The 16,303-nt window shown below is 38.7% G+C and overlaps 1 protein-coding gene across 3 annotated transcripts in view; it reads right to left on the bottom strand.

The window, feature by feature from the left end:
- The window catches only part of NUP205 (nucleoporin 205), an 86,211-nt gene that overhangs the window by 14,469 nt on the left and 55,439 nt on the right, over positions 1 to 16,303 (bottom strand). For all 3 annotated transcript variants that reach the window (XR_007150132.1, XM_047848694.1, XM_047848696.1), the window contains exons 31-35: positions 9,139 to 9,287; positions 7,471 to 7,662; positions 6,464 to 6,585; positions 4,707 to 4,845; positions 2,469 to 2,595 (exon numbers count right to left, since the gene is read on the bottom strand). Coding sequence is in view for 2 of the 3 variants with exons in the window: in XM_047848694.1 (XP_047704650.1) it covers positions 2,469 to 2,595; positions 4,707 to 4,845; positions 6,464 to 6,585; positions 7,471 to 7,662; positions 9,139 to 9,287 (729 nt within the window). In the remaining variant the exon portion in view is untranslated. The remainder of the gene's footprint in view (positions 1 to 2,468; positions 2,596 to 4,706; positions 4,846 to 6,463; positions 6,586 to 7,470; positions 7,663 to 9,138; positions 9,288 to 16,303) is intronic.

The raw sequence follows: 16,303 nt of genomic DNA, 5'->3' as shown, positions 1-16,303 counted from the left end.
GCAGAGGCAGAAGGATGGCCTGACCTGGTATCACTGAAAGACACTGGCGTGAGCGGGGAATGAGCACAACAAGCGCACGGCCCTGGGACACACCGTGACTGGGCAGAGTGCAAGCTGGGCTCTCCTCAGAATAAGCACAGGCCTAAGTGCTTCCACAGGCACTGCACTCTGCCCAGCCAAACCCGCTCCCTCTCCCAATACCACGGGCTCAAACACTGACACCCCTCAGAGAGGAAAACGTATCGGTGGTGGGGTAGAATCCTGGGCTGGCCTCAGCCTTCTCCATAGCAACATAAAGTGGAGATAGCGTAGCCTACTAGTTAACTGCACAGGCTCAGAAGCCATATTGGCCGGGAAACTACACCAGCAGTATTATCTATGTGACTTTGGACAGGGTAACCTCTCTGTGCCTCAGTTTTCTCACCTGTAAAATGTGGAAAACAGTTCTACCTCATAAGACCCTTGTGAGAATTAAATAAATATGCTAAGTGTTTAAAGAAATAGTACTTGGCACATTATGCTTCATAAATGCAAGCTGTTATCATTAATATTATAAGTTCTGAGGGAAAGAATCATAATCAGCCATGCCATCTTTCATGAAAAGAGGCAACCTGTATTTTTTTTTTAATTTTTTTTAATGTTTATTTATTTTTGAGAGAGAGAGAGACAGAGACAGAGACAGAGCATGAGCGAGGGAGGGGCAGAGAGAGAGGGAGACACAGAATCAGAAGCAGGCTCCAGGCTCTGAGCTGTCAGCACAGAGCCTGATGTGGGGCTCGAACCCACGAGCTGTGAAATCATGACCTGAGCTGAAGTCAGACACTTAACCAACTGAGCCACCCAGGTGCCTCCCCTTTATTTAAAAAAATTTTTTTAATGTTTATTTATTTTTGAGAGAGAGACAGAGCATCAATGGGGGGGGGGGGGAGGCAGAGAGAGGGAGAAAAAGAGGCAACTTTTATCTTTAAAAAAAATTTGTTTTAATATTTATTTTTGAGAGAGAGAGAGCGGCGAGAGAACGAGCGAGCATGAGTGAGGGAGGGGCAGAGAGAGAGGGAGACACAGAATCTGAAGCAGGCTCCAGGCTCTGAGCTGTCAGCACAGAGCCTGACATGGGGCTCGAACCCATGAGCTGTGAAATCATGACCTGAGCTGAAGTCGGAGACTTCACAAACTGAGCCACCCAGGTGTTTCCCCTTTTTTTAAAAAATTTTAATGTTTATTTATTTTTGAGAGAGAGAGAGAGACAGAGTATGAGCAGGGGAGGGGCAGAGAGAGAGGGAGAAAAAGAGGCAACCTTTAGATGCTGATAAACATTAGAAAATTCAGGGACTATAATATACTTTTTCTTGGGGAAAAGGACCTCAATACAAATTAAAAATACCAAGAGATAAATCGAAAGAAAGAACTAAGAACAGTGAAGCTGTGGGGAAAAAAAAACAATGGTGTGTTTCAGTGAATGCATGTAAATATACAAGTAAAACTGAACAGCTGAAGGTTTCACGGGTACAGGTCTGAATGTAAATAAAACCTGACAAAGTAAAAATAATATTGGCAAAGATAATCTGAAGGTGGAAAAAGAAGTATAAAAGAACTCATGATTTCAGTCTTCCATACTATAGGAGTTAAATGATTCTGTCTAAAATATACAGGTGGTAAGGAAATTCAAAGGAAAAAAAATAACCAAATATCTTAATAATGTTTCATAATCTTTTTTTCCTTCTTCATCACAGTGATCATTTAAGAACAGCTCTTGTAATCTTGTAGTAAAAAAAAAAAAAAACATTTGTCTGGAATTCAACAAGGTCTTCAGTTTTTCTTTCAATTAATTTCTTTTTCTTTTGAGAGAGAGAGAAAGGGAGAGAAAGAGAGAGAAAGAGGGAGACATAGGGGGAGGGACAGAGAAAGAAGGAGAGAGAGAATCCCAAGCAGACTGCACTGTTGGCACAGGGCCTGAAATGGGGCTCAATCTCATGAACCAGGAGATCATGACCTGAGTCAAGATCAAGAGTCAGATGCTTAGCCAATTGAGCCACCCAGGTGTTCCTCTCTTCAGTTAATTTCTTAATCTGTTAAACTCACGTAAAATTAAATAGTTTTCTAACAATGCATGTGAAAAATAATGTCATTCTTGTAAGTTATCTCTGTGTGCCTCCATCCCTGTCTCGTGTACATACATATAAAACAACATTAGAAAGGCTCGCTTCAGCAGCATATATACTAAAAAAACACTTGGTAAATTCTAGGCAGTGAGGTTTTGAGTAGTCATTATTTTCTTGAACTCTGAATTTTTGTATGACATATATCACTCTTATAAATAAAAACTTACTAATTAAAAAAAAAGCAGTTAATGGTTAGGACCAATTTCAAGTAAGTCCTACGTATCGCAAAGCCATAAGAACCTCATTCTATTAAGCGTACGTCAGTCCGCAAAGAATTTCAAAGTCCATCCAACATAATCGACTCACCAGGAAGTGCTGCTTTACTTATAATTCCTGTCAGTAGAGCCAGTTCCTGCAGGGACCCAGCGCTCACGTCCTGGCAGCGCAGGATTGCTTGGATGGTATCAGAATGCGAAATGAGAAACTGCAACACCTGAGCCGAGGAGAAGGGAGAGAAATGGAAAAAACAGAGGTCAACAGGAGAAAATTGTATTATGAATTTATAATTCATCTTTTTTTAGTAACGCTGAAGCCAGAAATTCAATGTCATGAATCACAATGAATGTAATATAAGAATCGTCTTTTGCATTTATGTGGCTTATTTCTTCAAGAAGCAAATATTTACCTAAAATTCACAAGAAAGATCATTTCAAAGTTTAGAAATTACTGTATTTAGAGGCTACGGTTGAAAAGTATAACTTAGAACTACTGTATGAATACTGTTACTTAACTCTCAGTTTCTTTTATTTTTGTCCAAGTGGAACTAGAACAGGAGTTTAAAATAAATGGATATAAAAATGACTTACTGAATTTAAGTTGCTCTATAAAAATCTGATTGGCCTGACATGGGGACAATCACATAAAAAGCTTTTGTTAAATTCTCCTTTTGATATGGTAAATACAAACGAGAGAAAAACCCTGCCCTCTAAACTGCGCCCTTCCACACTGGCATTTTCCAGCCTACCATCATGGACTCTAGTTTCACACGGGATGTCTCCTCAACTCGATTAAACGCCTTGAAGGCTGAGCCTCTATGCCAAAACAAGCCAAACATCTGAATCACTCAGCAACTGTGTCCCTTTTTAGGTTTGAATTCAGATTCCTGGCCTTAGCCCATAACTGCTGGATGTGGTGCTCCGTAATCTGTGTTTTTAAAACAAGCGCCTTGGGGGATTCTGCGATAGCCAGTGCAAGAGTGGCATTAGAGAATCTTTTATCATCACAACGTCCCACTTGGAATAAAAAAAAATCTTAATCTCAATAAAAGAGAAGACAGGGGAAGTCTCTGAGTTTTAAAGAACTGACCCAAAGGCCACATATGAAAGGGGTAAGATGTACTAATGCAGTATAAAACAAGATGTCGAGGCGCCTGTGTGGCTCAGTCGGTTGAGTGTCTGACTCTTGATATTAGCTCAGGTCATGATCCCGGGGTTGTGGGATCAAGTCTCACATCGGGCTGCACACTGAGCATGGAGACTGCTTAGGATTCTCTCTCTCTCTCACCCCCTCTGCCCCTCCCCGACTCGCGTGCTCTCTCTCTTAAAAAAAGGGAAAAAAGAAAAAACCGGGTGCCTAGGTGGCTCAGTCTGTTAAGCCCCCACCTTCAGCTCAGGTAATGATCTCATGGTTCTTGGGTTTGAGACCCGCACCAGGCTCTGCACTGACAACGTGGAGCATGCTTGGGATTCTCTCTCTCTCCTTTTCTTTCTGCCCCTCCCCCACTCAGGGGCGCACTCAGGGGTGTGCACACAAGCACACTCTCTCAAAATAAATAAACTTAAAAAATTTAAAAAAATACATAAACAAAATAAAACAAAACACGGTGCTATGTTAGAAACAGCAGCATTCTACCCTGGTGACATAAGCCTGGAGACTGAAGACAGGGAAAGCACATAACATTACCATGAAGTATTGGGACACAGTTCTGGAGGGTGTTGCAATAATAGGGCAAAACAATAAAGACTCCAGAGTCATAATGATAAGTCTAATCGGTGAATGGCTAGATTATATATTGTATTATTAGTTTAAAGAGACAAAGATTTCTTTTTTTGAAGGTTTCAACTGAAAAGAGAGGAAAATAAAACGAATTTCTGGTGCTCAATGAAAAAGATTTTAGAAAATTCACTTACTTCAATTACTTCGTTCTCTAAATATCACAATTAAATGTGCCATTATCATCTATCCTTTATACTTTCTGCAAGGCCTAACATAGTGTATGGCCTCTTGCTAAATCCGTGGTTAAACCACATTTTAGAAGCAGCTTATTCCTATCATCATAACCACTTCCCTTTACAGAAGAACACATTTTGAGCTCTTGCTTTCCATCTCACTATTCCATTCTTCACTGTGGGGTTTCATTCAAATAAGAGTATATGTAAGAATGGTCTGGTGAAGTTCACGCAAGGTACCAGGGGGCTGGCTATCAGTGCCCGGGTCTGCCACAGTGGACGGTAAACCCATGGACGCTGTCTATGCCTAGGGTTTCTGCAACTCTAAAACGCAGCCCCTGCACCAGACAACTTCTAGGCCAATGACTCTTCTTACCTGGCCTGCTGCCTGCAAGTGCTGGGCCGTGCTGGACGTGAGGATGACCTGGCACAAGCGGAGAGCCGGGAGCAGAATCTGCCGGTAGCGGTCCACGGGGGCAGGGATGAAAACTGGCGGGTCTCTCATGCCAAACATGCTTCATTCATTTCCACCCAACAAGGAGAGAGCGACAGTCCAAGAGTTAAGGGACGCTAACAGTTCCTGCCCATCTCCATGGCAAACAATCACAGGTGCCTGATTAAGATGTGAAGCTACTAATGAGAATTCTCCATCTCATATAGACAGTAAAAACGGAGTTATTTCAATTATGAAAAAACTCAGTAAAGAAAATCTGCATAATTTGAAGACAATGCTTGGAATTTCCTAAACATATTTATTCTACTCTGAAAGCTCCCTTGGGCCATAGAAACTATAAGCAAGAAACAAAACAAGTTATTTTCCCCAAGTTTCCCCCTCCTATACCCACAGCCAAAAATGAATCTACTTTGCCCATTAGATTTAAAAAATCAAGACTTTAAAAAGTTAAAACGAAGTTGTAAAATCACTTAACTTAAAAAAAAATTTTTTTTTAATGTTTATTCATTTTGAAGGACAGACAGAGCATGAGCAGGGGGAGCGAGAGCGAGCGAGAGAGAGAGACAGACAGACACACACACACACACACACACAGAATCTGAAGTAGGCTCCAGACTCTGATAGGGGCTCAAACTCATGAACCATGAGATCATGACCTGAGCTGAAGTCAGATGCTTAACCAACTGAGCCACCCAGGTGCCCCTAATATCACTGAACTTTTAAGATTAGGTATTAATAAAATATTATTTATTATAAATATTTAAATTTTTAGACAAAAGAAAGTGGTTGCCGAATGAAGAGAATGGACACAAAACACAGAAATAAATAAGAGAAAAGCTTTGCACAGACAAGTGATTATATGCCAAGACCCAAGGAATGTAATTAACTCAATCCTCCTTACCTAAGGCAAAAATAATAGCTGTTATGTTTAAAACTTCAGAAAACAAAACAACAAAAAAAAAAACACCTACATTTCTTTTCTGGAGGTAAAACAGTTCTAGAGTTAATCCTAGAAAAACTCAAATATTCAATTTGGCAATGGGCTTATGAAGAAAATTAGTAAAACAGTGTTATTTACTTCCAAGAGGATAGGCTAACAATGCTGCAGCCAGTAGACAAAAATGAAGAACAAAAACAAAAACAAAAACAAAAAAACCCAAAACCCATATTCAAACTGAACCAAGAAATCTGTTAAGAAGCTTGAAACTTAAAATAATTTGACTAAAAGCTTTCAAATGTACAAGCAGTTAGCAAAACGCTACAAAAAGAAAAATATAAAATACTATTCAAGTCATCAGGAATAAGAAATCCACAACAAATTATAATTTCACTATAATACTTTAAAGGACCAGTATAACTAAAAATATATATTCTATTGAACAGAACACTAAAGTTCGGAAGAAAACCATTTACTAACAAAATGCTTTCCTATTTCCCTATTACTGCTCTAAAATGGAAAGCATTAGGTCCCTCCTACTCTTACCCTTATTAGCAACTTCCATTTACTAGTAAAAGGCAGGGATGTAGGACCAAAATTAAAGTTATCAAGGTGAAAGGGTACTGCTCAAACAGAATGATAAACCAACGGCGAAGATTTCGTTTGGAATTTCTTTTTCCTCGCTAATCCTTTACAATGAAGGAACAGTACGGAAACAATACCAGCGTATACGGACACTTACCCCTGCGGGTCCATCTCTGGGCGCATGTCATAGACCTGGCACTGCGCCAGTCGCACTATCACCCCAGACCTCAGCAGCTCTAAAGCGCCCTGCTGTATCTTGGCCACTCTTGTAAGAAATGCCTAAGAAGTTACAAAAGGAAAAGCATCAATACAGAAAGCATATCCAAGGGCCTCAGATAAAAATGAGACTCTCTCACAGCATATTTCTGATCTCTCATCATACTGAAGAGAAATTCCGAGCTAGCTCTGCGGGGCACATTATACACGGGATTCTCTGAGGATTAAACACAGCATATCTGAGGTGTCACAGTACAGTGCCTTGCAAGAAACAGTATTCAACTCAACTGTAGTTTTACTTATCATCATGTGGGCATATGGGGGGGAGGGGGGAGAGATGGTTTTGCTCATAGCTGTATCTCTAGCACCTACTGCCACACCTGGCATATAATAGGTATTTAATAAACACTTGTTGAATAAATAAAGGAGGGGGGAGTTAATAACGGGTCTAAGACTTTAGTGCTTCCATTATTGTGACTCTGTAGTATTCTCAACCAGGAGGAAACAGAGAAAACAAATCTGAAGGAAAGGAAATGATGCATTATATATGGTATTGAAAATCTCGTGTTTAAACTAGAACCAGCACAGCTACGTTGGAATGTTCCACAGGCAGCTAATACAGTCTGAATTCTGTGGCGAAGAGACAATTTTGCTTACTGCTCTCCTCAGAGCACTCAGCATCCCATTATTCCCCATCATCAGCAACCTGAATGAGGAGCAAGCAGTTCCATTACCCGGCTAACCCTCTCAGATCACTTCAACTCATCTTTGGCATGCTTTGAAGCTACATTTCTAACACATGTTCCAAATTTAAAACTCTTTGAAATGATTATAGCTTACATGACAGAAATACTAAAAATGTCGGCCACATTAACGTTCTTTAATACATCTACTGCTCTAAGAGGAAGTGAGCGGTTGATCTAACTTCAAATGAATACAAAGTCTTACCATTTTGGATTCGTAAGTATAAAGGGCTTTTAAGAGGGGAGGTTGTGGCGTTAATAAGCTCTGCAAAGTATGGTCATCTTCTACCAAGCTGTCCACGAGCACCTTCAAGTAGCCACTGTTAGAAAGATACAAGAGCCACTGCTGCTGTTTATCTACGGAGACGATCCGATCAAGTAGAGCCAGTGCCAGCATCTGAAGAAGAACAAATCAAAGCCCAAAACATGGAGATGGCTACCAAAACCAAGGACAGAAACTCCCTTGATATGAAAATATTTAGAGCTTTTCTTACAAGGGAAATGGTAGCTTGCAATTACATTTTATTTTGGTGTTTTTTGTTTTTTTTTTTTTGAGAAACTTGAAAGCTATGTATACAGAATCTTGATTTATTAATAAAAGGAGAAAAGAGACTCGTTAAAAATAGCTTTTTCCCCTAATTGTGAAGTATTACATGCACATTACAGGAAACCTAGAAAACATAGAAAAGCATATAGAATATATGTGGCCTGATCAACACTGCTACTCCATTTTGGCCTCTCTCCTCTTCAGTCCTTTTTCTATGCATAACAACACTTAAACTGTTTTGTTTTGTTTTGTTTTGTTTTGTTTTGAACATAAGAACTTACTACACAGTTTATATTCATCCTATTTCTTAAAGGCCTGTTTCCCACCATCTTCAAATACGTCTGACCCCTGAACAACACGGGGGTTAGGAGCACAGTTGAAAATCCATGTATAACTTTTTGACTCCCCACAACCTTATAATTACTAAGAGCCTACTGCTGACCAGAAGCCTGGTGGATACATAAATAGTTGATTAACACATATTTTTTATCTTATATGTATTACATACTGTATTCTTCCAATTAAGTAAGCTAGAGAAAAAAAAAATGTTCAAAAAAGAGAAAATACATTTACAGTTCTGTACTGGTATGTGTCAAAACAAATCTGCACAGTAAGTGGACCCACGCAGTTTAAACCCGTGTTGTTTAAGGATCAGCTGTGTATGATTCAAATACTATGAAACTCTTCATTAGAAGGAAGTTATCTTCTCATTGTATTATCACCAGTGTGGTACAGTATTTTAAAGAATTATAAATGCAAATTCCCCTCCACAAAGCAAAAAAAGACATATTCAGTATAAAACCTGTGTACCCAGTATTCTCTTAACCAAAGATCTTTATTAAGCAGCATTTCTACCAGTGTAAGGCTAACCTCACAATCAGCAGAAAGATTATGCTGAGGGAAAATTCTGAACTGAGATTCTGAACAGAAATAAAGAAAACAGATGAATAAATAAAATAGAAATTCCAAATTATAACAAATAAGAAAATTCACTAGGGGCGCCTGGGTGGCTCAGTTGGTTAAAGCATCTGATTTCAGCTCAGGTCATGATCTGGTGGTTTGTGAGTTCGAGCCCCGCATCGGCTCTGTGCTGACAGCTCAGAGCCTTGAGCCTGCTTTGGATTCGGTGACTCCCTCTCTGTCTGCCCCTCCCCTCTCTTTCTTTCTCTCTCTCTCTCAAAAAATAAACATTAAAAACAATTCACTAAAATATATTGCAGACAATAATTCTCAATATATAACATGCATTTGCAAAGTTAATTCAGTTTATACCTTAATAAGTCAAAATATTTATTCAATTGTTATACTAAACAGGAGTTACTGTACCCTTCCAATCTCATGGCCATCACAAGCATCTCGACAGACCACTTCCATGAGGGCAGCACCGTAGCTCTCAATGATGGCTATGTTTTCTCGTTGTAATTTACTAAATACATCTTCAGGGGCTGTCAGCCTTTCCCACATGGTTTTCTTGGCTAAAAGGGTTACAGCAGAAAATATTTAAAACACTCCAATAAAGAACAGTGTGATGACTGAGCAATTACACTTCATATAGGACAAGAAAAAAAATCCCTCCATTATTTCATGTAGTACCCAAGGGCCCACCAACCAATGGGTCTAGGCAGCTAAACTTCAAAAACACAATGCACACATTGTACACTAAGGTGACAACTGTATTATGAAAAGGATAAACTCCCTATTCTTAAATAAATCAAATGAACTACTTTTTTTAATGTTTATTTTTGTGAGAGTAAATGCACACATGTGCGTGCACATGAGCAGGGGAAGGGCAGAGGGAGGGAGAGAGAGAATCCGAAGCAAGCCCCATGCTCGGTGCAGAGCCTGAGGTGGGGCTCAATCCCATGAACTGTGAGATCATGATCTGAGCCAAAATCAAGAGTCAGACTGACTGAGACACCCACACACCCAAAATCAAAATGAATTATAAGACAATAAGAGAACCAATTCCTGTATTTATTCTGCTAATCAATCTATTTTCATCCTTTATCGAGATCTATGAGAATTTTGACTAAAAAAAGTTAGGTACAAAGTCGACAAAAATCTGCTTCCAAAAAAATCAGATTTTATTTATATTTTGTAATTGAAATACTTATTAAAAATACTTATTAAAAAAGCATACCCCTTATGAAAATAATTTAAATATACAAAGATAATTAAAGATATGATCATATATTTTACTAAGATTCATGTAAACCTTCTAGAAGAGTTTCAAAAATGTATTACATAAAGCCATAACCTGTATTTCAAACCAATCTTATGACTTTTTACAACTACTACACAGCAACTATTTTTAAATCAGGGAAAAGTTCTCAAGATGAACTGATCAGAACGGAGAGTATAAACGAAGAAGGTTTAATCATGAAAAATAAAAGTAACCCACATTGTGCCTTACGTTCCATTATAATGTTTGCAGAAGGCAAACTTGCAGAGTTTTAATAACATTTTCCCCCTCAAATATTTTTACCGCTACTTTTAATTTTGTTTCAGTCGTCCTTATTTTTAATTTCAGTAACTGTCAAAGGAGGGTATGGGATTTTTATGCTTCTCAATCACATCACTCCCTCACGTCATCTGTCCCCATCTCCTGCTCAACCTCATCTTCCACTCTTTGCCTCTTCCGCTGGCTGCCACCACACGAGCCTTTCTGTCCCTCACATTCACCACTTTGGTCTCAGGATCTCTGCACTTTGATCTTTCGGGTTTTTCCTCAGATCTCAGCATGGCTGCCTCGTCTTCATCACTCCAGCCTCTAACATCACTTGTCAGCTACATCCAACTCGCCCTACACATACACAGCACAGCACTATCTCATTTTCTGCATAGTACTTATTTACCAGTACATCAGGTTGTGTTACATCCGGATTCTGTCTTGCCCACCATTATTGTCCTGGTATTTAGCACAGTGGCTAGCACAGTAGCACAACATTAATTACTGACGGACAGGTTAGAGAAAGCTCAGAAATGTGCTCCAGGGATGCCACCAGATGCCCTCAGGATGGGTTTTCAAAAAGCCAGCCTGAGGAGCTATGGCATCTTTTCTGGTTTACACACAGGACCACTACAAAATTGTCTGAATAAAGGTTGTGAATAAAAGTCTGAAAGCCACTACTTTGTAATTTGTAGTTTTAGCCACAGATTCCAGATTTCAAACTGGCTGAAATGAGGGCAGAGGGCTGCTGGAATATCACTCTCCGGACTCCTCCACACAAACCCTGAGACACTCCGCCAAGAGCCCCTACGGCTTTACAGAGAAAACTGAAATCAAGGGTTGCAGAAGACCAGGCTTAGTCGTAAAGAAACAACTTGATTTGCGTTTTCCAACTGTGAACAGATCTCCAAGTTCCACATTTTATTAACAGTACCACCTAGAAATAAGAAAATCCTAAGGCTGCAACTTAATTAGAACTTTCTTTGAAATTTTCGTTTTTGGAGGGTAAATTAGTTCATTAGAAACCACCAAGTTAGGGGCGCCTGGGTGGCACAGTTGGTTAAGCGTCCGGCTTCAGCCAGGTCACGATCTCGCGGTCCGTGAGTTCGAGCCCCGCGTCAGGCTCTGGGCTGATGGCTCAGAGCCTGGAGCCTGTTTCCGATTCTGTGTCTCCCTCTCTCTCTGCCCCTCCCCCGTTCATGCTCTGTCTCTCTCTGTCCCAAAAATAAATAAACGTTGAAAAAAAAAATTTTTTTTAATGAAAAAAATAAATAAATAAATAAAAAGAAACCACCAAGTTAGTTTCTTTTACACCAAACTGTTCCTTCTTCCAACATACCTTATAAATCACTGCCATACAAACTTTTCTAAACACCAACTTCATAGCACTTTTCTCAGTAACTTAACGTGGCTATCAACTGCTTAATCCAACTAGCTTTAACACTGCAATTTCATTTGCAAGGTCATTAATATGGTCCTACCCTTTCACTCCATTTTATTTCCCATCAACCGTTATTTTCCACAACCCTTGCTTATAGCAAAGACATCCTCCTTAGTCTTTACTCCCTCCTAAGTTTGGGCCTTGCTTGAAGAGCCCTCCATTTAGTCCTATGTAAATACAACTTCACCTGCAAAGCCCAGTGAAAGTCTTGATGTTCTTTTTTCTCATACCTCTTATAATTTATACTTGGGGTTCAAAAACTAAGGGCTGAGAGCAAAATCTGACCTGTTTTTATAAAGCTGTGATGTGACCCAGCCATGGTCACTGAACTGCAGTCTCTGGCTGCCTTCACACTATAAAGGCAGGGGTGAGTAGCTGCAACAGAGAGCATATGGCTTGCAAAATCTAAAATATTCACTAACTGGCCTTTACAGAAAAAGTTTGCTGGCATCTAGCCTTATCTGGCATCTGCCTTAGCTGGCATTATCACCCGACTTAATGCTTCCTGTTTTATAAATACATATACTGTCATTTATACTAGAATATAATCCTTATGAAAACAAGAACCTAATTAATATTTCCTGCTTTTGGAATAAGTGAAAATAATCAACCACCAAATGAGATCAGATTTTTATTCATATTGTGAAAAACCGGAAATAATCTAAATGTCCAAAAACGGACAAGCTAAGTGATGATATACCCATAAGTGACAAAATGTATAGAGCTATTAAAAATATTATTTAACAAAGAAAAAAGCTCATAAAATACTGAGTGAAAAGACAAGGGAGATTTTAAGTCAATATGGCTGGCTATAACAAAATGTTGGAATGGTTATCTTAGCAGGGTAGAATGTTCTTACCTTTGTTTATTAGTATGTTCTAAATTTCCTCATTCAGTATTTATTTTGAAATAAAAAACAAAAGCTAAAAATATTTTTTAAATACCCAATTATTAATTTTTAATCAGGTTCTCAGGTTCTAGGACTTGACTCAGGTTGTAAAAAATAAAAGTGATGAGAAATGTACGCCTAAATTCACATCAAGCAAAGAGCCTACATTTTACTACACACACCCATAGCTATAGCTAGTATTTTTAAGTCACTTGTTGGAATCAGACTCAAAGAACAGAGTCCAGAGCAGGCAAGATGTTCTATATAATCCTTTTAGTCCCACTACTTTATGACTTATAGGTGTATTTATACTATAATGCCAGATCATACTAATGCCTAGACCATAACAATTTTTAATGTCACAATAAGATTATAAAAAAAAATTTTTTTAAGTTTATTTATGGGGTGCCTGGATGGCTCAGTTGGTTAACTGACCAATTCCTGATTCAAACTTAGGTCATGATCTCACAGTTCATGGATTTAAACCCCATGTTTGGCTTCACACTAATATCACAGTCTGCTTGAGATTATCTCTCTCTCCCCTTTCTCTCTCTCTCTCTTTCTCTCTCAAAATAAATAAACTTTTGAGAGAGAGAGAGAGAGAGAGAGGCAGAGAGAGGGAGAGGCAGAATCCCAAGCAGGCTCCATGCTGTCAGTGCAAAGCCCAACTCGAGGCTCAAACTCATGATCTGTGAGATCATGACCTGAGCTGAGACCAAGAGCTGGATGCTTAACTGACTGAGCCACCCAGATGCTCTGGTTCTCAAAAATTTAATAATGGCAATAGATTGTCTTTTCTAATCTTCTTTTTTTAAAAAAGATGAATAGATATTATGGTTTCACAAAGAACAGGAATATTCTTGCTCAAAGGTCACAAGAGCCCAAAAGAACTATGAGCAGAGAAGAAAATTCCTTATGTTTATGACAATTTCTAATTCTTACTTATAAAGAAAATACAAAACTGAGTATCATTAACTTACCAAATTTAAGGGGAAAAAGAGCCAATTTAAAGGAAAGAGAACCTATGAAAAAAGCTCATAATGAAAGTACTTAAAATTGCAACAATTTAATCCATTTTACTGAGATTATACAGAACATTCAAATAGGGCTAATCTTACAAAAATAAAACTAAGGAAGATGTACTATATCATGGCTCTGATGTGTTAGCATAACTTTATAAGTTGGCTTTATAAATAAACTTTTACTGAAAATAATAATCTTATAAAAATGTGCTGAAGATGTGTATCTTTGTAATTACCTGTATTTAAATGTGAAGTATTTTTATAATACTAAAGCTGAAGAAACAAACGAATAAAGAAATTAAGAATACAGCAACAGGGCTTCATATTAAACATTTACGCTTTGGTCAAATTATCTGTATTTTCTCCCGTGGTCACTGGTAGAAATGAGAAAAAATAAAAGATGAAAAGAATAAAAAGAGGGGTGCCTAGGTGGCTCAGTCGGTTAAGCGTCCAACTTCTGCTCAGGTCATGATCTCACGGTTTGTGGATTTTGGCCCGGTGTCGGGCTCTATGCTGACAGCTCAGAGCCTGGAGCCTGCTTCAGATTCTGTGTCTCCCTCTCTCTCTGCCCCTCCCCCATGCGCACTGTGTCTTTCTCAAAAACTGATAAAAATCAACACTTAAAAAGTTAAAAAAAAAAAAAAAAAAGAATACAAAGAGAGAGAGTCATGATGTCAACTCTTGTCAACTAACCCCCAGGGATTACATATGCAAAAAAAAATGTCAGATTTTAACTACACTGTTCTTGACATATATGAATCTTCCAAAGAATTTTACTCAAAGAATATATGCTTTTGTTTCTCCCCAGATCTGCATTGCCAACTCAAGGTGATGGAGTCCACCTACAGTGATTTTCACAAAGCTAATATATGCTTAAGAGCTAACTGAATTTTCTTTCCCCTAAACTGTGTGCTCATATCCTTTGACCATTTTTTCTACTGGGTTTGATTTGTAGGTGTTCTTTACGTATTAGAAATTAGCCCTTTGTACTATGAGCTACAAATACACTGCTGGTAGGTATTATCTATCAAATTAAAAAGAAATAGTTACAAATTACAAAAAGACAACAATAACAGAAAGGATGAAGACGTGAGATGCTATGGCCAGGAAAAGGAACATTCTATTAAAAATAGAGAAAACTGAGCCACCTGGGTGGCTCAGCTGGCTCAGAATCCCACTTCAGCTCAGGTCATGATCTCACGAATTGTGAGTCTGAGCCCCACATCAGCTTCCACCCTGACAGTGAGGAGCCTGCTTGGGATTCTCTCTCTCTCCCTCTCTGACTCTCCCCCATGTGCATGCTATGCTCTCTCTCTCTCAAAATAATAAACTTGAGAAAAAAAAATCAAGGAAACTGATTTCTAATATCAGATCTGCCAGAGACAAGCAAGTCATTTCGTCTCTGTGAGTACGATTCTTTTTACACAAAACAGGAAAAATAGCTGCCCAGTATCCAGTATACATAGTTATGTTAAAAATAAAGTAAAAGAGGTATGGAAAAATAAGTATGTAGACATTAAAAGTTCAGTTCCTGTTTTAAAATAAAATAGAAAGTAGTACCATGTCAAAACATGCACATACACATACAAAAGTAGGTATCAATAAATATTTATTAAATTTAGTATTTCTAACTTGAAACTTAAAAACACTAGTGTCTAGGAAATACAGTGCTTTGCTATTTAAAATAAGTCCAAATACGGCACCTGGGTGGCTCAGTCGTTCAGCATCTGACTTTGGCTCAGGTCATGATCTCACGGTTCATGAGTTCAAATGGCACATCAGGTGAGTTCAAGGCCCTGATTCGGGCAAAACATGAGCCCTGTGTGAGCCCCGCTTCTCTCTCTCTCTCCTCCCTTTCTCTCTGTCTCTCTCTGCCCTTGCTCATTTGAGCCCTGCCCACCCCCAAAATAAGTAAATAAAATAAGTCAAAATAAGCAGCAATTAAGTGGTAAAAAAAAAAAAAAAACTAATTAAAGGATGAAATTAAAAATACATCATTTGAAAATTAAAAACAAAGGAGAATTTTCTTTTGTGGTCACACCACTTCATTACATCTTGATAATGACGCCTTATAAAAAGTATGTTGTAGGGGCGCCTGGGTGGCGCAGTCGGTTGAGCGACCGACTTCAGCCAGGTCACGATCTCGCGGTCCGTGAGTTCGAGCCCCGCGTCGGGCTCTGGGCTGATGGCTCGGAGCCTGGAGCCTGTTTCCGATTCTCTGTCTCCCTCTCTCTCTGCCCCTCCCCCGTTCATGCTCTGTCTCTCTCTGTCCCAAAAATAAATAAACGTAAAAAAAAAAAAAAAAAAAGTATGTTGTAGAGCTCTACCTAGTGGTTAAGTAGTGACTTTGCCAATTCCACTAAATATAACGTTAAAAAATTTTCAGACAAGAGGAAAATGGAGAGGTGTGTTGGAGGGGGAGGAGTAGAGAGTGGAATCCCCATTATTATCTCTTAAGAAAAGCTTCTCTCTGTTTAAAAAGCTTCTCTGAACTATTCTTTTGAATGATCCTAAAAATTTTTGTGCTTTAAGTGGGTAGGCCATTTCTACAAATACATCATTTGGCTATTATTATCTCCTTAGAAAAATATGTAAAAATATTAGCCAGTAAAGAATAATATGAGATAATCTGGGTCTTACACACTGAGTGGTTTTTAAGAATCTGTGTACAAAATAGCAAATACTCATAA

Source organism: Prionailurus viverrinus, chromosome A2 (assembly GCF_022837055.1).
Source record: "Prionailurus viverrinus isolate Anna chromosome A2, UM_Priviv_1.0, whole genome shotgun sequence".
Classification (NCBI taxonomy): domain Eukaryota; kingdom Metazoa; phylum Chordata; class Mammalia; order Carnivora; family Felidae; genus Prionailurus; species Prionailurus viverrinus.
The sequence above is the reverse complement of the archived record's forward strand: the minus strand, read 5'-3'. Positions and strand labels throughout refer to the sequence as shown.